The sequence below is a fragment of the Salvelinus namaycush genome, chromosome 19 (assembly GCF_016432855.1).
Source record: "Salvelinus namaycush isolate Seneca chromosome 19, SaNama_1.0, whole genome shotgun sequence".
Classification (NCBI taxonomy): Eukaryota; Metazoa; Chordata; class Actinopteri; order Salmoniformes; family Salmonidae; genus Salvelinus; species Salvelinus namaycush.
Genome location: NC_052325.1, coordinates 31,611,311 through 31,635,767, shown reverse-complemented (window position 1 = coordinate 31,635,767; position 24,457 = coordinate 31,611,311). Strand labels below are relative to the sequence as shown.

The 24,457-nt window shown below is 40.9% G+C and overlaps 2 protein-coding genes across 6 annotated transcripts in view; one reads left to right on the top strand and one right to left on the bottom strand.

The window, feature by feature from the left end:
• The window catches only part of caska (calcium/calmodulin-dependent serine protein kinase a), a 216,383-nt gene that overhangs the window by 135,172 nt on the left and 56,754 nt on the right, over window positions 1–24,457 (top strand). For all 4 annotated transcript variants that reach the window (XM_039014836.1, XM_039014838.1, XM_039014840.1 and 1 more), the window contains exon 6: window positions 22,819–22,921. In XM_039014836.1, coding sequence (XP_038870764.1) covers window positions 22,819–22,921 — 103 coding nt within the window. The remainder of the gene's footprint in view (window positions 1–22,818; window positions 22,922–24,457) is intronic.
• Window positions 14,549–19,618, bottom strand: gpr34b (G protein-coupled receptor 34b). 2 transcript variants are annotated; one of them, XM_039014841.1, is made up of 3 exons: window positions 19,208–19,618; window positions 16,015–16,640; window positions 14,549–15,879 (listed from the first exon to the last, which is right to left on the bottom strand). In XM_039014841.1, exons 2-3 carry the CDS (start codon window positions 16,608–16,610, stop codon window positions 15,312–15,314), a joined length of 1,164 nt encoding a protein of 387 aa, XP_038870769.1. In that variant the 5' UTR covers window positions 16,611–16,640; window positions 19,208–19,618; the 3' UTR covers window positions 14,549–15,311. The 2 variants fall into 2 exon arrangements, with proteins under 2 accessions (XP_038870769.1, XP_038870770.1); XM_039014842.1 differs by lacking the exon at window positions 19,208–19,618 and having other exon boundaries at window positions 16,015–16,798.

Here is a 24,457-nt window from a genome sequence, read left to right as displayed (position 1 = left end):
AAAATAAAAGAATTTGGTTACAGTCGGAAGGAAAGGCAGCGCGCAGCAAATACCAAATACATGATTGTTAAGTTGCGACTGTTTGTGAAAAGTAGAGGCCCAGCCAGGAATATCACAATATTTCAAAATACAATCACGGGAAAACATAGTTTGAAAAGCAAATGGTTATTGCTGTAAAGAAAAGACAATTGCACCAGCGGAGAGCATCGGCAATATCCCGGTTGAGTGCGCACTGCGCATATTCACTCTTTATCATTGATTGGTTAGTGCCACTTAAGTAAGTTTTTGTCCAATCATTTCCTTCTCTAGTTTAGATGGACGTCATATTCTATTTGTGTCTCCCCTTCTCGTAGGCCTATTATATGGACAATGTTTTGTTTTATTGATATGTTTGTAATTGTCAGCAGAGTTGGCTACACAGTCATTTGTCGTATATTAAAAAAAAAATGTCTGCTAATGTCTCCGGTCATATAAAATGTAGTAGAATTGCATGAAATGTGTTTTTAAAATGCCACATTTTTCCTGTGCAAAGAAAGAAGAAACATATCTGGTACAGACTATACTAGCCTAGGCCTAATCTTCTCTACACGTGCTCAGCTGTGCATTGAAATTTATTTTTTTGCGAACAGTGTTTGAGTTATATTATTAGCCTAAATTATGACTATCCAATTTACTCATCATATTACAAATAGTAGGCTATCTTGCATAAGTCTGAAAATGTGATGATGCATGGAAAGCTTTATTATAAAGGTGTATGGTGAAAATGAAGTTCCCCAAACTTGACACCTCCTATGCCTGGTACCAATTTTAGATGTGTTGAATATAGAAATGTTACCTTTGTGGGTTGTTGCTGGTTCCGTTGAGCCAGTGAACAGATGGGTTGACGGAAGACATTTGTTGTATATCATCTGTTGTTATATTCATCTTTCACTAGCATCAGACATGAACACTTCCTTTTAACTTTGTCTACCTCTCTGGCTGTGTATCTCTCTTCCTGTTACGACCTCTCTACCTCACTCAGGGACTCTTTCTCTCTCTCACACGCATCCTGTGTTGATAATAATAAATGATTGCATTTATATAGTGCCTTTCCAGATGCTCAAAGCTCTGTAAGGGGAGGAAAATCACCTCATCCACCACCAATGTGCACCCACTACACTAAAAAAAATGCTGGGTTAAAAAGCAACCCAGTGCTGGGTAAATAGTGGACAGAACACATTTTGTGTTATTTTTGACCCAGCAGTTGGGTCACTAAGTTGAGTTATTGAGCTATGACCAGATGGACAGTATTTCTGTTGCATGTATTAGAAATACATGTTTTAATTACTTCTAATGTATTTTGTAACAAGATCATTTCGAAAGCCGTAATTTATATTTTCAAAATGCAAAATACTTTTCTATACCATTTCTTTATAGTGGTTCACAATCTTTTGGCCCCCTTTCACTACATTGGTATCAAAAGTCTGATGGCACCATGGTGTGATAAGAGTGTCTGTAAAAATGAACAATTGCAAAGCGTGTGTAATTTTTTATTCTAATGAGCTCCACCCTGAAACAAGGCCAATGACAATACTAGTGTTAGCGCAAGTATTAGAAGTCTATGGGTATCTACTAGCATGCTAGCAGATACCCATATACTTCCAGTCATTGCGCTAACACTAGTTAGCATTGGCTCGTGAAACTACCTCTACCTTCCTTCATACTTGACACAGAGACATAAAACATATCCACAAGTTCGTCTGACTCTGGGAAGTAGATAAAGGGACAAATTGCCAAAATCCAGAAGTATTGCTACTGCTACTTTGGTTCAGTGTCTACTTATTGTATTCTCATTCTATGATGTAACAGGCCGTGTGTGTCAATGTGCAGGTCTTTGTGTGTGTGTGTGTGTGTGTGTGTGTGTGTGTGTGTGTGTGTGTGTGTGTGTGTGTGTGTGTGTGTGTGTGTGTGTGTGTGTGTGTGTGTGTGTCTGCATGCATGCATTCATTGGTTGACCACCTTACAAGCTGAATGCTCACCCACTGACTTTTGCTGAGAAACACTCATGTAGCTGAAGAGAAAATAAAGCGTATTGTTGTGTTGAAAACATATTTATTGGTAGATCAGTGTTACATTTGTGCGATGTGACCGCTATTATCAGCTGTTTGTGTGCTATATCCGTGAGAAGCAGTACTGAATGCAGAGGGAGAATTTGTGGTCCACAGCCTCTTACAGTTGCCCACAGCGGTGTGTGTGTGTGTGTGTGTGTGTGTGTGTGTGTGTGTGTGTGTGTGTGTGTGTGTGTGTGTGTGTGTGTGTGTGTGTGTGTGTGTGTGTGTGTGTGTGTGTGTGTGTGTGTGTGTGTGTGTCTATGCATGCATCTCTTATTGTAGTCTTCTGCAGCAGGGTAGGTGGCGCAGGGCCAGATAGAGTAAGGGATGTACAACGCAGCTCAGCGCTGCTATGGTTATGGTTGCGTTTGTCACCCTCCATCGTGTTTTCCCCTTCTCACAGTCGCCCCCGTGTGGTGAGAGCAGGGTCACTGCACGCTGGACATGGTAGGGAAGGAAACACACCACAAACACCACAACCGCTGCCAGGATCTTCCTTCATACCCTCAGGCTACCACCCTTCACCCCCTGCCTCTCTCCTGCCCCTGAACGCACCCCCAAGTCTACACCCCATCTGTTCTCCCCCTGCCCTCCCTCTCCCCTAAACACACCACACACCCCTCTTCCACCCCGCAACTCAACCCCTCTGTCACCCCTCCTTCACCGGTGTGTTTGTTCCTGACCCCCCTGACCTTCTGCAGATGCAACACTACATAGCCGACCAGAATAAAGGTGAGAATCATGAAAAACAGGGCCACCCCCAGGCAGTGTTGGTTGTTGAACTCTTCTCTGTGGTGATTCTCCAACATGTCAAAGCAGCTGTCTCCTCCTCCTCTTCTTTCGATCTGAAGTGCCACACTGGCACTCACCACCGTTGCCACAGTTACCCAGGTGACGAGGCAGAGTACCCAGCATCCTCTGGGCCTGGTGAGGGGAGTAAGGAGGGCGGGGCGAGGCCACACCTACAACCAGGGAAAAATTGAGAGCAAAATTGAGTGGTTGAGTAATTTATTAATTTAAAAATGTATTTTAAAACAAGAGGTTAATTAAAATAATCTCATTAAAAATCAATCCATTTAAGTTTGAAGACTTGTTGTTGTAGGCATCCGTACCACGGTGGCGTAGCGCGTCACACTGGTCCAGAGAAGCAGCATTATGTTACAGTAGAGGTTGACGTAGAAGACTGTTATCATGGTTAGCATGGCGGCCTGACACACCTTGTCCTCTCCAGACCAGATGTGACCCCTCCGGTAGTATACCACTCCGAACAGGAAGCTGGTGTACAGCAAGAGGTCAGAGGTCACCATGTTGAGGGTCAGGATGACGGTGGGGGTCCACACCGACCTCCATAGAGTTTATGCAGGGTCAGGCCGTTACCTAGGAAACCCAGGAGTGACAGGGTCAGGTAGAGCCAGGGTTTTACTTGTGTGACAACAAAATCGGGGTATAGCCAACACTGTCTGGAAGAGGAGAGAGAGGAAGGGAGGAGGAGGATTTGAGAGAGAGGAGAGAAGGAGGATGGAGTTGGAGGGAGGGGAGAGAGTAGGGAGGTGGATGAGCAAAAGGGGTGTGTGTGTGTGTGCGTGCGTGCTCATGCTTGTCTGAGTTCTCACATCACATTTTTATCTGACATGACGCAACAAACGAAACCAAGTAGAGTTCAAATAAATTTCTCCACTTATTAAGATCTGGTGAAAACACCCAGGATAGGTTTCTTTGGAATTATCATTAATTTAATAATATCGAGGAATAAAGGTAGCAGATGTACAGTAAACAATGCATCCAGTACAGTATCACACTGCATGTAGATAACTTCCACATGGGGAACTCTGTATTTTTATGGACAAACAACAACACAAAAAAAACTATTCTCACGTTTCATAGATTTGTAAGATCACACAGAAATATCAGCATCAAAAGTATCATAGCTCAAAAACTATTGATGGCAGGATTATTTTGTCACTGGTCTGCACAAAATACTCCATAATGTCAAATTAATAAAAAATGAAAAGCTGAAATGTCTTGAGTCAATAAGTATTCAAACCCATTGTTATAGCAAGCCATAATATGTTCAGGAGTAAAAATTTGCTTAACAAGTCACATAATACATTGCATGGACTCACTCTGTGTGCAATAAGTGTTTAACATGATTTTTGAATAACTACCTCATCTCTGTACCCCACACATACTGTCACGTGTGCTCCCTCTCCGGTCTCTAGGTCACCTGTCTGCTTGTCATGGCGCACACCTGTCACCATTGTTACGTGTAATTGAGCAATATGACACACCCCTGAATGCCATCACCTCCTTGATTACCTGCCCTATAATTGTCACTCCATTTGGTTCCTTCCCCAGTTGTCATTGTATCTGTATCTTGTCTGTGCGTTTTTCGTGTTTTGTATTATGCTACATTTATTTATAAAAACACACTCCCTGAACTTGCTTCCCGACTCTCAGCGCACATCGTTACACGTACAATTATCTGTAAGGTCCCTCAGTCAAACAGTGAATTTCAAACCAATTCAACCACAAAGACCAAGGAGGTTTTCCAGTGCCTCTTAAAGAAGGGCAGCTATTGGTAGATGGGTAAAAAAAAATACATTGAATATCCCTTTGAGCATGGTAAAGTTATTAATTACACCGCAGGGATTTCACCATGAGACCAACGGGGACTTTAAAATAGTTAGAATTTAATGGCTGTGATAGGAAAAAACTGAGCATGGATCAACATTGTAGTTACTTAACAATAGTAACCAAATTGACAGAGTGAAAAAAAGGAAGCCTGTACAGAATACAGGGCACTAAGGTAATAATGCAAAAAATGTGACAAAGCATTCACTGTCCTGAATATAAAGTGTTATGTTTGGGGCAAATTCAATACAACACATTACTGAGTACCACTCTCCATATTTTCAAGCATGTTTACTTTGTCATTATGGGGTATTGTGTGTAGATGGGTGAGAAAACAAATCAATGTAATCAATTTTGAATTCAGCCTGTAAGACGACAAAATGTGTAATAAGTCGAGGGGTATCGATACTTTCTGAAGGCACTGTAGAAATCATACCTGTGTGGATGATTGCTGGTTCCATTGAGCCTGTGAACAGATAGATTGACAGAGGACATATGTTGTGTATTATCTGTTGTTAGATCTATCTTTGACTAGCATCAGACATAAACACTTCCTTTTAACTTTGTCACCCTCTCTCGATGCTTATATCTCATTTCCTGTTACTAACTTCAGATTCTCACCTAAAATTCTGTCACTCAGTCTCTCTCTCTCTCTAATTCAGTTTGAGGGCTTTATTGGCATGGGAAACGTATGTTTACATTGCCAAAGCAAGTGAAATAGATAATAAACAAAAGTGAAATAAACAATAAAAAATGTACAGTAAACATTACACTTCAAAAAGTTCCAAATATTATGTATACATACAGTGTTGTAATGACGTGCAAATAGTTAAAAGTACGAAAGGGAAAATAAATAAACATAAATACAGGTTGTATTTACAATGGTGTTTGTTCTTCACTGGTTGCCCTTTTCTTGTGGCAACAGGTCACAAATATTGATGCTGTGATTGCACACTAGTATTTCACCCAATAGATATGGGAGTTTATCAAAATTGGATTTGTTTTTGAATTCTTTGTGGGTCTGTGTAATCTGATGGAAATATGTGTCTCTAATATGGTCATACATTTGGCAGGAGGTTAGGAAGTGCAGCTCAGATTCCACCTCATTTTGAGAGCTAGGTCTGCTTTCGGTGGCCTTTCTCAATAGCAAGGCTATGCTCACTGAGTCTGTACATAGTCAAAGATTTCCTTAATTTTGGAGTGGTTCCAACTTTAAAAGTTGCAAGCTTGCACCGCTGGACTTAGAGGTACCCAGCGTCACGGTTTCATTGTTCCAGACCACCACAAGGGGGAGTTAGAGCACTCATTATGCATTTGGGTCCCACGGTTTCTATATGACCAATCATATCGAGTGGTTCCAATGACGAATTTTGACGCGAGCCACTCGTACCTGGTGGCGTTCTTCAACATATGGCTGACAAAACATTACGGTGGAACCAAATGTAAGTAACAAGTCAAGCAAAAACATGTACAATTGAGAGGAATATGTTAGTTAATGTAGAGACAAACGTTTGTGCATATTTTTTTTGTTATAAAGTACATTTTTGAAAATCGCTATTTAGCAAGTTATGACTAGCTAACATTAGCCAGCTAGCTAGGTAGTGTTATGACAGGAGAATTAATTTGTAATTTGTGTTGTTTAATGTTTTCGGGACTCCTGAGAAAACCAGCAAACCAGGCTGTAATCTTGTGAAACAGTGGATGTAAAGAATCAAACTAGCTAAAGCATTTGCTGCAAATTGAATGTACAATTGTGTAAGCTTGCCGTGCTTATATTTGCCATGCAATGCAGCTGAAGTAACATAGCTAGCTAACTATTTGCTTGCTTATTGTGTAGTGGAGAATAAAAATAACTGAATGCCAATGGATGTGTAGCTAGCTACAGTATGTAGCCGATCTGTGTATGGACCCTAAAACGTTAGGTTCTGAACTAATATTCATACCAATCTATGAACCTCAGCTATCATAGTTGTTTTATCAACTTCAAGTCCGAATGACATTAATCAAGCCTATGGATAGAGTAGAATGTAATAACTTTATTGTGCCAAGGATGCAAGTCCTATATACATGTACTGTAGTTATTACCACGCATGAGATTCCCACATTGTAGCCTGTACATTTGAATATATTCACTGATCATGTACTCTTCCTTGGTGCGGTTCAGGTATGAATCTCTGAGACATTGTTTTTCAGTCATATCGAACTCCATTATTTGAATGATGCTGTGTCTGCATGTAAACTCAGCAAAAAAATAAATGTCCTCTCACTATCAACTGCATTTATTTTCAGCAAACTTAACATGTGTAAATATTTGTATCAAGACAAACTGAACAAGTTCCACAGACATGTGACTAACAGAAATTGAATAATGTGTCCCTGAACAAAGGCGGGTCAAAATCAAAAGTAACAGTCAGTATCTGGTGTGGCCACTCGCTGCATTAAGTACTGCAGTGCATCTCCTCCTCATGGACTGCAGCAGATTTGACAGTTCTTGCTGTGAGATGTTACCCCACTCTTCCACCAAGGCACCTGCAAGTTCCCGGACATTTCTGGGGGGAATGGCCGTAGCCCTCACCCTCCGATCCAACAGGTCCCAGACGTGCTCAATGGGATTGAGATCCGGGCTCTTCGCTGGTCATGGCAGAACACTGACATTCCTGTCTTGCAGGAAATCAGGCACAGAACGAGCAGTATGGCTGGTGGCGTTGTCATGCTGGAGGGTCATGTCAGGATGAGCCAGCAGTAAGGGTAACGCACAGCATTGAGACTGCCTGCAATGACAACAAGCTCAGTCCGATGATGCTGTGATACACCACCCCCAAACCATGACGGACCCTCCACCTCCAAATCGATCCCGCTCTAGAGTACAGGCCTCGGAGTAACGCTCATGCCTTCGACGATAAACGCGAATCCGACCATCACCCCTGGTGAGACAAAACCACTTTTTGCCAGTTCTGTCTGGTGCAGTGATGGTGGGTTTGTGCCCATAGGCGGCGTTGTTGCCGGTGATGTCTGTTGAGGACCTGTTTTACAACAAGCCTACAAGCCCTCAGTCCAGCCTCTCAGCCTATTGCGGACAGTCTGAGCACTGATGGAAGGATTGTGCGTTCCTAGTGTAACTTGGGCAGTTGTTCTTGTCATCCTGTACCTGTCCCGCAGGTGTGATGTTCAGATGTACCGATCCTGTGCAGATGTTGTTACACATGATCTGCCACTGCGAGGACGATCAGCTGTCCGTCCTGTCTCCCTGTAGTGCTGTCTTAGGCATGTCACAGTACGGACATTGCAATTTATTGCCCTGGCCACATCTGCAGTCCTCATGCCTCCTTGCAGCATGCCTAAGGCATGTTCACGCAGATGAGCAGGGACCCTGGGCATCTTTCTTTTGGTGTTTTTCAGAATCAGTAGAAAGGCCTCTTTCGTGTCCTAAAGTTTTCATAACTGTGACCTTAATTGCCTACCGTCTGTAAGCTGTTAGTGTTCCACAGGTTCCACCATTCCACAGGTGCATGTTCATTTATTGTTTATGGTTCATTGAACAAGCATGGGGAACAGTGTTTAAACACTTTACAATGATGATCTGTGAAGTTATTTGGAATTTTACAAATTATCTTTGATAGACAGGGTCCTGAAAATTATACAAAATATATAAAATTCAACAGTGTTTACCACTCCTGCTCCTGGGACATCAATGATTACACATTGTAACTATGCAATAGACTATAAACATGATTGATTTGTAATTCATATTTACAGAAAAAAACTATGCATATCTGACTCCCTTCATCTGCATTAATCTGAGGACACAGGATAGTATTTCAATGAGATACTTAATTCCAACCAGTGGAGAATGTGAAACACTTTGTTGGAAGAAGTTCATTATCCAGGTGTTATAAATACATAATAGATGCATTATAATTATCATAATTGTAATATTATATTATAAACACAAGTTCAATCTGTACTTCAATGCACATATGATGTGCATTATAAAACGAGGAAGAAAGACTAAGTGGGGAGAGAGGTGTAGAAGACAAAAGGAAAGAGGTAAGAACAGCGGCAGACAGCATATGATTAATGAATTACAGTGCTACCCTAACATTCTCTCAGTTCATCACACTTGCGGTGTCTCCTAACCAGCCTTGGGCCCCCAGTTGGCCTGAAGGTTATCTTAAGAGCGGGTGAGGTGGCGATAACGGGACTGGTTTCCTCTCTCACATCAAAACATACCTGCAGACGAGTGACAGATGGATAGAGAGACTGCATGATTAAGGGTGTTTTTTAAAATTCTAACACGGTCAGTCATCATAATCATCAGGAGGTGAAATGCAAAACTGACCTTGGATCATTAACTCTGGAACTACTACATCTCTGTCTGTATTTCAATGTAAAGCAACTCTTTAATAATACTTCCTGTTGACCTGACCAAGTGACCTCTCACCTATGATCATGCTGTGCCCTCTGTGTCAGCCAGTTCAGATGCGGTTCACCAAAACAGCTGTTCACCAAAACAGCTGATATAACCTAGAGGATTTAGGGAGAAGGGGGAGGGTTGAAGTGAAGAAGAGAGACTGTTATTGTGTGTGTGTGGTCTCACCTGGTGTCCACACTAAGTGGCTACAGAGTACTTTATGCTGAAAAACAGACACATGAGGACAAACAATAGAAGATAATGTCAATAGAAGATACTGTAAGTGACGCAGACACCTATCGGAGTGTACCTTAAACATTTAAATATAGAGGGCTATGTGTCTCACCACTTGGTTATTGCAAGGCTAACCCCCAGGGAAATCATGACTTGGCAGCAACAGATAGTCCAGTGAAAATGGTTGTGTTTGTGGTGTAAATCTGAAAATTAGCAGCTGACATCAAGGGTTTTTTAATTAATGCATGTGAGACAGGTTCCATGTACAACAAGACAGACAGAGATGGAGAAAAAGAACACAGAACAGGTTAATTACCTCTGGTTATGGACACTTTTGCCAGCAATAAAGCTTCCACGGCCTGTTCCTCGAACAGTGAACATCTGGCAATATCTACATTTTCGACCCCTTGATCAGCTCGCTCTCTGAAAGTAAAGAAAATAGCTTATTTTTTGTAGATATGAAAACAATAACAGAGTTATGACCGTTCACGTTCAATCTAAAGCAGCAGATGTTATTTTCAGGATACATCAATACACAGAAAGCTTAACAGCAGACTGGTATTGTGGTTGTTCATTAGGTGATGGGAAATATGCAATGATACCTGCACCATCTACACACTGCAAAGACTCACTAACTCTTTGTGACAGACATATTGTGTTCTTTCATCCTTCTGTAAAAAAGCTAACCTTTACACTGTTATGAAATATGATTATATATCGACAATGAAACAAATATGACATGGCCTGCTTATGAGTTGCCATGAAAGAAAGTTAGATTAATTCAACTGAAAATGGCGAGAAAGCGAAATGCTTTTGGTTAGCTTGAGAATAATAATTGCATGATTTATCATTCTACGGTATGTATGTAATATAGTAGAATGTTATGAACCGACACTGAATCGTAAGAGCTAACTACTAGCTATGTAGAAGTTGGACAGAAGAACGCCCAGTGCTGCTTACCTGAGATGCCATCATCACACAGTCCTTCTTCGTAGGTGTCCGCTATGACTTCCTTTGTGTCGGAAAAAAGTTGCTTTCAGAACAATTATTTTTGATTGAAAATAAAAGTTTTGCTCTTGACAAAAAAGACACATGTACCTCCATAGCATATAACAATTTGCCTGTGAATAACCACACCTAAATACAAACGTGCTACTGTATGCAGAATTATTGACGCACAACCGAAGATGCTGCCACATCCTGCCAGCACGCCCACAAGCGAGCCACTCAGGCATAGAATGATGACACGTGGAAGAGGGAAAGGAATGAGACCTGGCGCGCTATCTTTATATCTTGACAGTAAAATAAGCAAGGAGATAGACCAAATGCATGTCAACTTTCTGTGGAGAAACCGTACCCATTACATTAGGAAACTGTTGTAATGAACACTTATGAGTATGGTGGGCTGAATTTTCTGGACTTTACTACCTTAAATAATGCTTTTAAGATCAATTGGATAAAATAATTCCTAAGAAGACCCACTTCTATGTGGAATTTTATTCCTCATCATGTCTTCTCTACTTTTGGTGGCCTTAACTTCATATTGGTTTGCAATTATAATATTGACAAAGTTCCAGTGAAACTTTTTGCTTTTCATCGACAGGTTTTCTTGTCATGGTCCTTAATTTATAAGCATAATTATTCTCCATACAAATATTATATATGGAATAATCGGATATATTGTATAAAAACACTTCTTTGTTTTTAGAACATTGGTTCCGAAATAATATCCTATTGGTGAGCCAACTGGTAAATGCTGAGTTTTTTTTACTTAGTTATAAGGAATTCTTATCACTTATCACAGGTCCCTGTAACACCTAAAGATTTTGCAATTGTTTTAGATGCCGTTCCCTCAGGTGCTGCTTTATTATTCAGGAACGTGTCAAGAACTGACCCTCAGAGCCTACCTTCCATTGACCCTGTTGACTCATCAGTAGGAAAGATTTGTTTCTCTTTTGGTCCATTCAACAACAGAGCGATACGAACCTTGTTTCAGCAGGATGTTGTATCTATACCTTATGTCATGCCTTATTGGAACAGATTTATTGATAATATCTGTTGGGGAAAAGTTTGGATGTTGCCACACACATACCTACTTGTTAACAAAATTAAGGAAGTTTCCTTTAAAATTGTTCATAAATATTATCCTGCCAACCACTATATGAAGAAATTTAAGGAAAACTAACTCAAATTGTACCTTTTGTAATGACCACCCAGAAACAGTGTTGCATCTTTTTTGGCATTGTATTCATGTAAGAAAACTGTGGCAAGACATCAGTAGATTTATAATTGAACACATTTATGAAGATTTTACTCCATTGTGGAGAGATGTACTGCTTGGATTCTTTACCTACGATAGAAATAAGGTGAAACTATTTCATGTAATTAATTTCATTATTCTTTTGGCCAAATTTCATATTCACAAATGTAAATTTACAAACAAACACCACATTTTCTTACCTTACAAAAATAAATGTAACTATATTTTAAGAAAATTAAATACTCTACTAACAAAAAAGCTGTTACAATTATAATTGTATGTCCCTTAAGGTCCTTGTGTAATGTGATATTGTACCCCCTAGCCCCGCCCCTAGCCCAATTGTCCTTTGTATATTATTTATATATACTTGTGTTCCCACATGTACTTCCTGTATTGATTTGTTGTTAATAAGAAATATATTAAAAAAGGGAACAACAACAATTTGTTGCAAGTTTGGGAGGGGGGCTAATAGCTGAACAATAGACTATTCAACCTTTACTAAAGAATAGTCTAATAGCCGAGCTAGGTGTGAACAGACCAGATTTGCCCTAACGACCATGGGGTAGCTTGCTACTCAATATAATGACTTTTCAAATAAGTTACCTTACACGTTATGTTGGCCGACAAGTTGTTAGCTACGCTGTCCTTACGAACCACATAGCATATCATTACAGCAGAATGTACCGGTATGTTAGCTAGTAGTTAGTAGTTATACATCAAACTTGCCAGTATATTAACTATAGGCTAACCCAACGTTTATTGACTTGATTATTCCAGTCATTCTTTGCTTAGCTAAATGGTATAGTCGTTGTACTTTCTCAATGGACATTCGGGTGCTTTGGTAAATTTGCTCTGGCTATCTATAGGCTGGACAATAGAACGAGTCAAAATTCACCCAAGGCTGAAAAACTGCTGAAGAACGTTGGCTAAACTGGAACACTAGCGCAAGGCCATAGCAAATGAATGGAATCGAACGTTCGCAGAGCCTGTTTTGACTGGAGTGATGCTTAGAATTCCATAAAAATGTATCCCTTTTTATTTTACCACTACAATCTGTTCGTCGGACGAAGCTGGAAAAAAACAACTTGTGTAGAAAGTAAACATCCGCACCTCGATGGTGTCAACTGTGCTTATGTCTGCGTAATGAGAAAGTAGGGAAAAATACAAATTGACTATTTCTGGTCTAGCGATCGATGACAAACGAGCTCGCTGCCCAAACTTACATAATTACAGAGTAGATTCTCCTGATTAAAATGGTGCCCGACTTGAAAAAATCTAAATATACACAGTGAGATATTTGGCGAAATAGACCAGCATGCCTCTCCATAGGAAAACAATGGGGGGTGCTCAGCGTTCCAAGGGCAAAAAGTATTTTAGGGATAGCATTTGATGACAACCGAGCTAGCTGCCCAGGCTTACATAATTAGAAAGAAGAGATTCTCATGATTAAAATGGCGTCCGACTTGAAAAAAATCTAAATATACACATTGCGAGATATTTGGCGAAATAGACAGACATACCTATATTTCCCCCATAGGAAACAATGGGACGACCGCAGAGTTCCAATCAAATGTTTTTGTGTTTACATTTTAACTATAAAACAACGTGAGCAGGTCTCATTGCCAACAATAGCTAAGCAGGCATTGTGACGTTGAACAATAAACTGGGAATAGAACATTCGGAAGGGGAGTTGGTGCCACAGTGCTCAATAGAACTAATAGGAGCTGGCAGGGTGAAAAAGGCACAAAAATAAGGCCTGTTTTTTGCAATTACTTCAAAACGACAGCAAGCAGCTGGGAAATATGGTCATATTATGAATCTGGGCTCCACGGCGGATTCAATGAACTAGTTTTTATCAGCAAAGAAAATAAAACATTTAATGTCTGAGTGTACCAGAGCGCAGAATAATTCATTTACGAGCGCCAGTAAACGTCAGTAAACGTCAGAAAAAAGGGGAATTAAATTGTTTCCAGCAGCACAGTTACAGTCACCAACACTCTGGTTAACACAAAAACCGCCTTACCAGCTCTGCTAGGCCGAGTAAAAGGGTCAGAGTGGTCTCATTTGTGTCTGGAAGTAGCTAGCCAACGTTAGCTTGGGTGCTTGACTGCCGTTGTAAGGCCAGAACACTCAAATCAACCCTACTCCTCGGCTCGAACGTCCAGTGTGCGCTCCGAGAGCGAAACGGTCTGAATTTACAAACTGACAATGCTCTGAATTTATGAGCGTCACGTTGTACAGCGCCATATTTTCTGTTCCATCCTAACGGAAACCCAGATGGTTTTACATTTTTCATGGAATAGAAACACCATAATATTAATCAAATTAATTAAGCAAGTACCAGTCAAAAGTTTGGACACACCTACTCATTCCAGGATTTTTCTTTATTTTTACTATTTTCTACATTGTAGAATAATAGTGAAGACATCACAACTATGAAATAACACCAGTCTCCTGCGTGCCCTGCATTCTGTACTACAGACATGGCCTGCTCTCCCTTATGTAAGGAATTATGCACTTTCCCATGTTTACTACAGTATGTATTGTAGACTGTACAGTAGCCTAATAAACAAATAAACACATTTTGTTAATAAAATAATGATATAATGAGAAACCGCTATAGCATTCTCTCTCTCTCTCTCTCTCTTTCTCTCATGCATGCATCCTGTGTTACTGTGGGCAAAGAACACAATCTGTCTTACTGTGGACAAAGACTTTAAATCTTCTTATCATCTTTGGTAATACCAGTGCTACACACTCCACCTTAATGAATAATAAAGTGGAGGGCGCCTTATAGTGGCCTCATACAGAGGTTGTTGTACTCTTCCCTGTCCATGCTAGACCTTCATGAACTTGCGATTTTTCTATTCAGCACTTTGAGTGTCTACTTGTTGTAGTCTGTCATTCGCATTGTCTGATGTAACAAGTCTTTATAAATCCATTCATATGAGTATATGACAAATCGATGCTTTGGTTTTTACTGAGGGCCAACCAAGGCCCAATGTTGCAATATGTACAGTATACCAGTAGTATAACAACAATGCCATTTTCATTACATTGTTCAATTTATTCATTTTTTCATGTTAATTATTCAATATAGTTTCTAATGTCTCTGTTACAGGCAATATATGAAACATTGAAACAGGCAAAAAGCTGTTACAAAACCACTCAACAACCATCCAGTAGCCTATTCACAATGAATAGTAATATTTTATGTTTTGTCATCACAGTTTTATTTTAGCATAGCATGCCTTCATGGCTTTTATAAGTGAGATTGTGTATTGTCTTTGTTGTTTTCCACCAGCATGTCATGACCAAGTGATTCAATTTCCTCATTTATATAAGTCCCATTATGCTCTCAGTAATATCACTGTGGTGTCTGTATGGTCCTCTCAATGTCTGTGCAGTCCTTTAATTAACATGACATATCCCCTGCAAAAACTGTCATCTGACTGGATGCTAATGCTTCCTTTATGATATAAAACTCTTAATAGTTAATGCCCCAATTCCATGGAGTCGTGTTCATGCTCTCCCAGTCTGTCCCTCTTCAAGTTGTTCTTGGCACAAAATGGCTTATGCTTGCTGGTTCTGATACCTGAAGGAGGATGGACTTTGCTGCTATTTTGTGGCCCAACAAAGTCCAAAACTGACCTCGGATCAGTGTCTAGTGACAACTTCATCTTATTTATATCTGAAGGAGGGAGGGCTGGACAGTTATTTTTCTCCTCAGATTACTGATGAAACTAGCGGTTGGCTGCTCCTCAAGGCTTCTCCCACAATCCACACTGGAGCCACTCCCACTGCCACCCGAGTCACTCCGTCGGAACATGTTATTGACCAATCGGAGTGTCTCTTTCCTCACGGACTCCGACAACAGGAAGTACATCACGGGGTCTAGGCAACTGTTGAGGGCAGAGAGTAGCAACACCACTTCGTTGGCTTGGTCTACCACACCCCTCCAGAAGCAGGAAGTTTCGCTGATCTGGGAGACGACGTAGAACACCCGGACCATGTGATAGGGGACGAAGCAGATGGTAAACAGAAAGAGGACGAAGAAGGACTTCCTGGCAGTACGGTTGTAGCGGGTCGCGTTGGGGAGGTCCGGTTTATCTCTCGACGCCCTCAGCAGCTTGAGTGCAATTTTCCCATAAGACACCACAAGGCAGACAAACACAAACCAGAACACAGCAACCAGGAAGAGGTTGAAATAGGCCTTTCCCTGCGCATTCTTTCGCAGTTTATACTGGAAACACCTGGGGGATTGGGAGAAAATAAAATTACTATTAGTGTAATTGTTCAAAATGTTGGACCCTACTCAAATAAAGCATATCAACAAAGTTCTCCTTGAAAAATTTGTAAATACATTTTTCTTGAAAAATAAAACCCACTTGTTCGACTCCTCGTTGCCCTCAGAGAGGAGGATCATGGGCATGACGGAGGCGAGGGCCAGGATCCAGATGGTCCCACAGACGGTGGAGCTCCATCTGGTGGCCTGGAGGCGATACTGCCCCCCTGCGCTACGCTGGATCTTCAGATAGCGATCCACACTGATCAACCCTAATAAGGTGATACTGATATACATGTTCATATAAAAGAGGTTTCCCACGACCTTACAGAGGATGGGGCCCATGTCCCAGTGGTTCCCTTTACTGTGGTAGAGGACTCTGAATGGGAGACAGATGACCAGTAGCAAGTCGGCTAACGCTATGTTGATGAGGAACACTCGGACAGAGTTCTTCTTGGAGTGGACGTATAGAAAGACCCAGAGAGCCAGTACGTTGCCGGCCAGGCCCAAGACGAATATGACAGAGTAGAGGACTGCTAGAGGGATCTGGAGGGAGCTGCCGTCAAGTTGACAGTGTTCCCTGGGGTCAGGGGTTGTGGCGGTCAAGAGGTTCTTGAAGGTAGTCTCCGTGGCGATGAGTGAGTGGGAGGACTTGGGAAAGGGAAAGAATGTGACGTTGGCAGGGAAGTTGGTTGTCATAGCATCGGTTTCCCTCTTCAATCCTTAGTCCTGCATAGGGGAGAAAGTCAGGGAAAATAACGTTTCATCCAGAAACTTTGTCTACTTCCTCAAATCATAAACTATCAAAATATAGAAAGTCAGACACACTCCATATAGCGCACAAGCTCATGTTTTTTAATCTACTTCCTTAACCTTTCATTGCTACCCATCCCGGATCCGGGAGCATCCTCATCAAAAAAGCTGACTAGCATAGCCTAGCCTAACGTGACAGGGATATCCTATAATATAATTTTCATGAAATCACAAGTCCAATACAGCAAATGAAAGATAAACATCTTGTGAATCCAGCCATCATTTCCGATTTTTAAAATGTTTTACAGCGAAAACACAATATGTATTTCTATTAGCTAACCACAATAGCAAAAGACTCAACCGCATATTTTCACAATTTTTCTACCGCATAGGTAGCTATCACAAAACCGACCAAATAGAGATATAATTAGTCACTAACCAAGAAACAACTTCATCAGATGACAGTCTTATAACATGTTATACAATACATTTATGTTTTGTTCGAAAATGTGCATATTTGAGGTATAAATCATAGTTTTACATTGCAGCTACCATCAAAAATATCACCAAAGCAGCCAGAATAATTACAGAGAGCAACGTGAAATACCTAAATACTCATCATAAAACATTTATGAAAAATACATGGTGTACAGCAAATGAAAGATAAACATCTTGTGAATCCAGCCAATATTTCCGATTTTTTAAAAAGTGTTTAACAGCGAAAACACAATATAGCATTATATTAGCTTACCACAATAGCCAAACACACAAATGCATTTATTAGCAGCAAAAGGTAGCGATTGCAAAAACCAGCAAAAGATATAAAATTAATCACTAACCTTGACCAACTTCATCAGATGACAGTCTTATAACATCAGGTTATACAATACACTTATGTTTTGTTCGAAAATGTGCATATTTAGAGCTGCAAACCGTGGTTATACATTGTGAATATGTAGCATCGATTCACCAAATTGTCCGAAGCTATTTTGGACACTCACCTAATCTGACCAAAGAACTCATCATAAACTTTACTAAAAAATACATGTTGGACAGCAAATGAAAGATACACTAGTTCTTAATGCAACCGCCGTGTTAGATTTTTAAAAATAACTTTACCATAACAAACAGCTTACGTTATAGCGAGACAGCGCCCGCCAAAACGCGAATAATAGGACTCAACATTTTCCACAGAAATACGAAATAACATCATAAATTGTTCTTACTTTTGCTGAGCTTCCATCAGAATCTTGTACAAGGAGTCCTTTGTCCAGAATAAATCGTTGTTTGGTTTTAGAATGTCCTTCTCTCCTGTCGAATTCGCTCCACAAGGCTAGCCAATGTTGATGACGTTCCCAATTTCTCCCGACGCAGAGAATGGAAAACTCCAAAAGTCCCATTAAACGTTGAATAAACTGATGAAACTCGGTTGAAAAAACCTACTTTATGATGTTTTTCTAATATGTTTCAAATAAAAACAAAGCCGGAGATATTAGCCGTGTATACCGAACGCTTATCATAAGACAATAGGGAGGTGCTTCCCGCGCCTAGGTAGAGAAAGGAAATTCTGGACACGTCATTCCAAGAGCTCTTGTTCGACCTCAGATCAAGCTAGACACCCCATTCCACCTTCCACTGCCTGTTGACATCTAGTGGAAGGCATATGCAGTGCATGCATATCCATAAATATAAGGCAATTCAATAGGCAGGCCCTGGAACAGAGCATCGTTTTCAGATTTTTCACTTCCTGTCTGGAAGTTTGCTGCAAAATGAGTTCTGTTTTACAGTTTTAGAAACTTGAGACAAGTTTTAGAAACTTGAGAGTGTTTTCTATCCAATAGTAATAATAATATGCATATTGTACGATCTAGAATAGAGTACGAGGCAGTTTAATTTGGGCACGATTTTTTCCAAAGTGGAAACAGAAATATTGACAAGAAGTTAAATCAACCAAAAGTGTTTCTTGGTTCTTCCAGAATGTTCTCTTGGGAAAGTTATTTGCTCTAATTAGTTCTGGTCTGTTTTGATGGCAGGAGGCCAAGCTGGATGATTTAGATCCAGATCAGCACCTAATCCACTAATAATTAATTATACTGTACATTACTCAGGTCCTGTACAAATCTCTGGCCAGCTGATTGACCACCTGACAAACAACTACAGACTACACTACCTGGCCTACAGTATAGAGGAACATGTGGGGAATAACATAGATTTTCCTTTACTTCTCAAATTAACTCAGTGATACTTTTCCCCTTTGCAAAATACTTCAGAGACCTGCCAGTTAAACCTTGATTGGAAATGATTGGAAATGTTACGGGTGGTATTTTGTAATTCCATCACTCAGGGCTCTATCCAGTATATGGAAATAATTTGCTCTTTGCACTGTGAGAATATGATTTTGAATTTACATAATCAATGGGTTCGGTTTGAAACAAAAATGTCAACACAAGAATTCACAACACAATCACTCACAGCACATAAACATGATTTTGCCTTACCCTTAATCTGGAAACAGCTTTTCATTGAATACACACTGTACTCACCCTGTGAATTGTGACCATTGGAGATGTTGTTTCTCTTCACTCTTTGTGAATGTGCTTGTGTGGCAAAAGAGAATAAAAACTCTCATTTTTTCTTTCTCTCTCCCTCTCTTTCATTCTCTTTGTCTCTCAGATTTGTAGTTCTGTTTTAGCATAAATTGTATTTTCTTAATCCAGTCTGTTTTGCTCCAGCTTTTCTCCCCGTTTCATAGAAAGTTGGAGCTGCCCTAAATAGATGCCTGTAGATGAAGGTTCCAGGTCTCTAGATTCTCAGTATCTGCCTTTCTACGACTTCAACTATTCTCTGGAGAACTGTGACTAACAGGTCGTAAAAGCTCTCTCTCCCCTCTTCTCTCACTTTCTCTCTCTTTCCTCTCCTTCTCTGCATTCCCTTCAGCTGTGATCTACTCTCGGAAGCTGTGAAATGCCAAAGTACAGAATCTGATGAGTCTTAACTGAGAAAACTTAACGGAAAAAGGGGGGGGTGAACTTCAGCATTAAACCACAGAGACCAAGAGACAGGGCAGAGCGTGCGCACACTGTTACTCACACACACGCACACACGCACACACACACACACACACACACACACACACACACACACACACACACACACACACACACACACACACACACACACACACACACACACACACACACACACACACACACACACACACAGGGCCCAGCCCACTGCTGATTACACATGCTTGAGCAACCGCTAGGAGCATAGACCGCCTATGTATACAGGGAACCCTGCATGAACACAATTTATAAAATGTATACACTGATTATGTAGCATACCTGAAGTATACATGTTACTTATATAGGACAGCGGTTGACCCACGTACAGGCTTTCTCATTTTTATTAGTTTGTCAAAAAGAAAAATCTGTAGCCACTATGGTTCAAGCTTCAACCCAGTTTTAATTTACCACTCAGGAGAACTATCTTCGGCCTAACCCTTGGCCCAACCCAGCATTTTGGGATAAACTGAAAACTAGTAATAGATGGAGACAAAAGTAACTTCAGAATGTGTTCAGAATGAGACAGGAACTTGTCTTTTAAAGAGAAAAATACAAGTCTGTTGTGGTGGTGGCGTCATGTACAACTCTTGTTAACAGATTTACACATGTATGTGTCAGCGATTCATTGGAGCAAGTCTTCAAACTGTCTTTGATGTGTAGGTTTCTGTAATGATGTTTTCATGGCTGTAGCCCTACCCAGACCATAGTAATTTTGACACACACACACATACACTATATATACAAAAGTATGTGGACACCCCTAATTTGAGAAGTAGAGAAAAATCTGTTATTCCCCCCATGTTGCTGACAGGTGTAGAAAATCGATCACACGGCCATGCAATCTCCATAGACAAACAGTGGCAGTAGAATGGCCTTACCGAAGAGCTCAGTGACTATCAACAATGGCACAGTTATAGGATGCCACCTTTCCAACAAGTCAGTTTGTCAAATTTCTGCCCTGCTAGAGTTGTCCCGGTCAACCGTAAATTCTGTTATTGTGAAGTGGAAACATCTAGGAGCAACAACGGCTCAGCCGTGAAGTGGTAGGCCACACAAACTCACAGAAAGGGACCACTGAGCGCTGAAGAACGTAGCGCGTAAAAATCGTCTGTCCTTGGTTGCAACACTCACTGAGTTCCAAACTGCCTCTGGAAGCAAGAAGAACTGCGTCATTAAATGGGTTTCCATGGCCGAGCAGCCTCACACAAGCCTAAGATCACCATGCGCAATGCCAAGTGTCGGCTGGAGTGGTGTAAAGCTCGCCGCAATTTGAGCAGTGGAAACGCGCTCTCTGGAGTGATGAATCACGCTGCACCATCTGGCAGTCCGATGGACAAATCTGGGTTTGGTGGATGCCAGGAGAACGCTACCTGCCCCAATGCATAATGCGAACTGTAAAGTTTGGTGGAGGTGGAATAATGGTTGGGGCCTGGCCTGGGCCTTAGTTCCAGTGAAGGGAAATCTTAACGCTACAGCATACAATGACATTCTAGACGATTCAGTGCTTCCAACTTTCTGGCAACAGTTTGGGGAAGGCCCTTTCCTGTTTCTGCATGACAATGCCCAAGTGCACAAAGCAAGGCCGATACAGACATTTTCGAGATCGGTGTGGAAGAACTTGACTGGCCTGCACAGAGCCCTGAGCTCAACCCCATCGAACACCTTTGGGATGAATTGGAACACCGACTGCGAGCCAGGCCTAATCGCCCAACATCAGTGCCCGACCTCACTAATGCTCGTGGCTGAATGGAAGCAAGTCCCCACAGCAATGTTCCGACATCTAGTGGAAAGCCTTCCCAGAAGAGTGGAGGCTGTTATAGCAGCAAAGGGGGGACCAACTCTATATTAATGCCCATGATTTTGGAAAGAGACGTTCGAACAGCAGTTGTCCACATACTTCTGGTCATGTAGTGTACATACTCAAAGGATTTAGTTAGGTAGACACACACACACACACACACACACACACACACACACACACACACACACACACACACACACACACACACACACACACAGACTACTGACTCCTGTGGTGTGTCAGACACAGGGTGGAGGGATAATGGATTTACCAGGGTGTTTTGCAGTGTTTATGATTATGTTGTTGTTTTAATATGCTTATATTGAAAGAGACTATTTTATTGGAAGTAAAATGTTAACCCTACAGATACACTTGCAGATTCTGCTTACAGCTTGACAAGAGCTGACGGAATTCTTAGCAAGTCCTATACCTAGATCCTATACCTAGACAGCTTCTCATTTGCTCACACTTTTTTCTTTGCTTCCCGATGTACAATATTATGTCTGACTTTCCACTGTAGTGGGGTACTTCTTGGTTTTAGGGTGGGTGTGAGGGTGTGTCTTGTATTTAGATTATATTTTATTGGTGGGTGTCTCCTTTACTGGTTTAAAATATAACATCCTTCTGAGGTCGCTATGTGTGTCTTTAAGCGTCAATGTGAAGTCAAAGGCAATTTTCTGGATTGTGTGCACAATTACTTATTTTATTTGACCAAGGCCTCTTTTTCAAGGGAACCCTTCATGAACACAATTTATAAAATGTACAACATGTGAACATACAGCACAATACAAACATACCATACTACAAGCAATTTAAGAACAAACACATTCTTCAACGATGAGGTCCTTCATTGACAACTTGAACTGCCCTAGAGGCGCCAGAGCATCTGCAGATCATTCCATATACGGAGCGCCCAAAAAAATCTGATTTCCCTAATTCTGTAGTGGTCAACGGGACCTCTAGAGTTAGTCATCCCTGTGATCAGGTCTGGTGGCTCGTATGTCTCTAATTTAAAGTAAAGTAAAATATGGCGGAAGTTTGCACAATTGGGCTTTATAAACAAAAAGAGAGCAGTGCATTATCTACGAGACTTAAGCGAGGGCCAGCCTACTTTCTGATACAGAATGCAATCATGTTTACTGAACCTATTGCCCATAATAAAGCGTAGATCACTTTGATAAGCCATTGGATGCAGTTTAAATATTATACTAGCTATTTAATCAAGAATGTAATATATTGTTCTCTCTCTCCCTTCCCCACTCTTTCTTTCTTTCCCTTTGTCCTCCAGCCCCACTGTGTCCTCCTGGCGTCTAAAGAGAACAGCGCTCCAGTGAAGCTGGGAGGGTTCGGCGTGGCCATCCAACTGGGAGAGTCAGGACTGGTGGCTGGAGGTACACAACACATTGTATGCTGGGAATGTCCCTGTGCATCACTCAGATGTTTGCAGATCTGAATTGGGACTGGCTGTCAGGCTCCGTCCAATATCCACACTAGAATACCACCTGGAATGAAGCAGAATGTACTGGCCATGCATTCTAAATGGTATCCTACTATGGATATTGGAAAAGAGGCTATATTGAGTTTATGTTCCAATATCTACACTAGTATACCATTTAGAATGCATGGCCAGTACATTCTGCTTCATTCCATGTGGTATGCTAGTGTGGCTATTGGAGCATAGCCGCTCTCTTCTCACTTTGCTCTCTCACACAGGAAGGATACAACTTTTATCAACGTACTGTTGTCGGTACTTGTAACTAGTATCTGCAATCAGCTTGTTTCTGCTATTCATACATTCAAATAGTTAATTAATAATACAATCAAATAATTGGGAAAGATTGGCACCATTTAATTGGACAGACTTAGATTTCTGGGGTCAACTATCCCCTTAAAGCTCAACTGAAGGCAATAAACAACTGATCTGATAGGCTGTTTTCTATGTGGCATCGTTATTAGTCAGAAACATTTATTCTAGTGTCAAAATTTACTACAGTGTAAACAGGTTCATTTTGTTCATAAAGTCAGTTTTTCCCCCCAAAACTGTCTTTTGTAAGTGAGTTTGTCATGACTTGAAGGTTTGGTTTTGATTTCGACAATGCTCTCTTACCCACAAACATAGGATACACAGCTGCAGTTGTTGCGCTCTATCCAATCTATCCGCAGAACACACAGACAGTGAGACAAACCTGCCCATCAGCGCAGAGGATCAGACTTTGTTTACATAAGACAACAGGTCTCACATTTTTTATTTGAGAAATACTGCACCAAACACCTTAGCTAGATGTAAAATTGCATGGCTAAAACCTCCTCGGCGAAAACGTTAAAATGATTTACAGATTTCTTAAATTAGATTCATTCAGAATATTTTGAAGAAGTAATACTGGCTTTGTTCCTATGGTGCCTCATGGGGGACAAATATCAGTAACTGCCACATTGAACCACACCAAGACTTAAATCAAGTTGTTCTTAATGAGCAACCGAGAAACACAGTGTGTTCAGTCGCTCCAAGGGTAATGCCACATGTAGGGTACCAGATGTATGGATGAATTGTTAGGTTAACATTTCATTTGAATGAGTGTTTTCACAGCAGACAAGATAAACCAACAAACTATGCTCCCCAGTGCTATCCATTCACCCTGAATCAGGGAGGAATAGATATTTATCTTCATCCCTGATGCATTGTAATGCATTACTCATGTTTTTGACACATCAGCTATCAGCTTTCGTCACACATTGGTTTGACCCAATAATCAAATTTCCTCTTACTAACAAATCAAATTGTATTTGTCACATGAGCCAAATACATGTAGACCTTACAGTGAAATGCTTACTTACAAGCCCATAACCAACAATGCTGACACGTGTGTTTTAACAGGGCGTTGAAACTACACACCTATGTACATGGCCTGACCTTAAAATAGGAATTA

Coding starts and splice junctions, on each gene's coding strand:
- gpr34b (XM_039014841.1), bottom strand. CDS start 16,610: ATGACAACCAACTTCCCTGCCAACGTCACATTCTTTCCCTTTCCCAAG. Junction 15,880..16,014: donor GGCAACGAGGAGTCGAACAA/GTGGGTTTTATT, acceptor CCAATCCCCCAG/GTGTTTCCAGTATAAACTGC.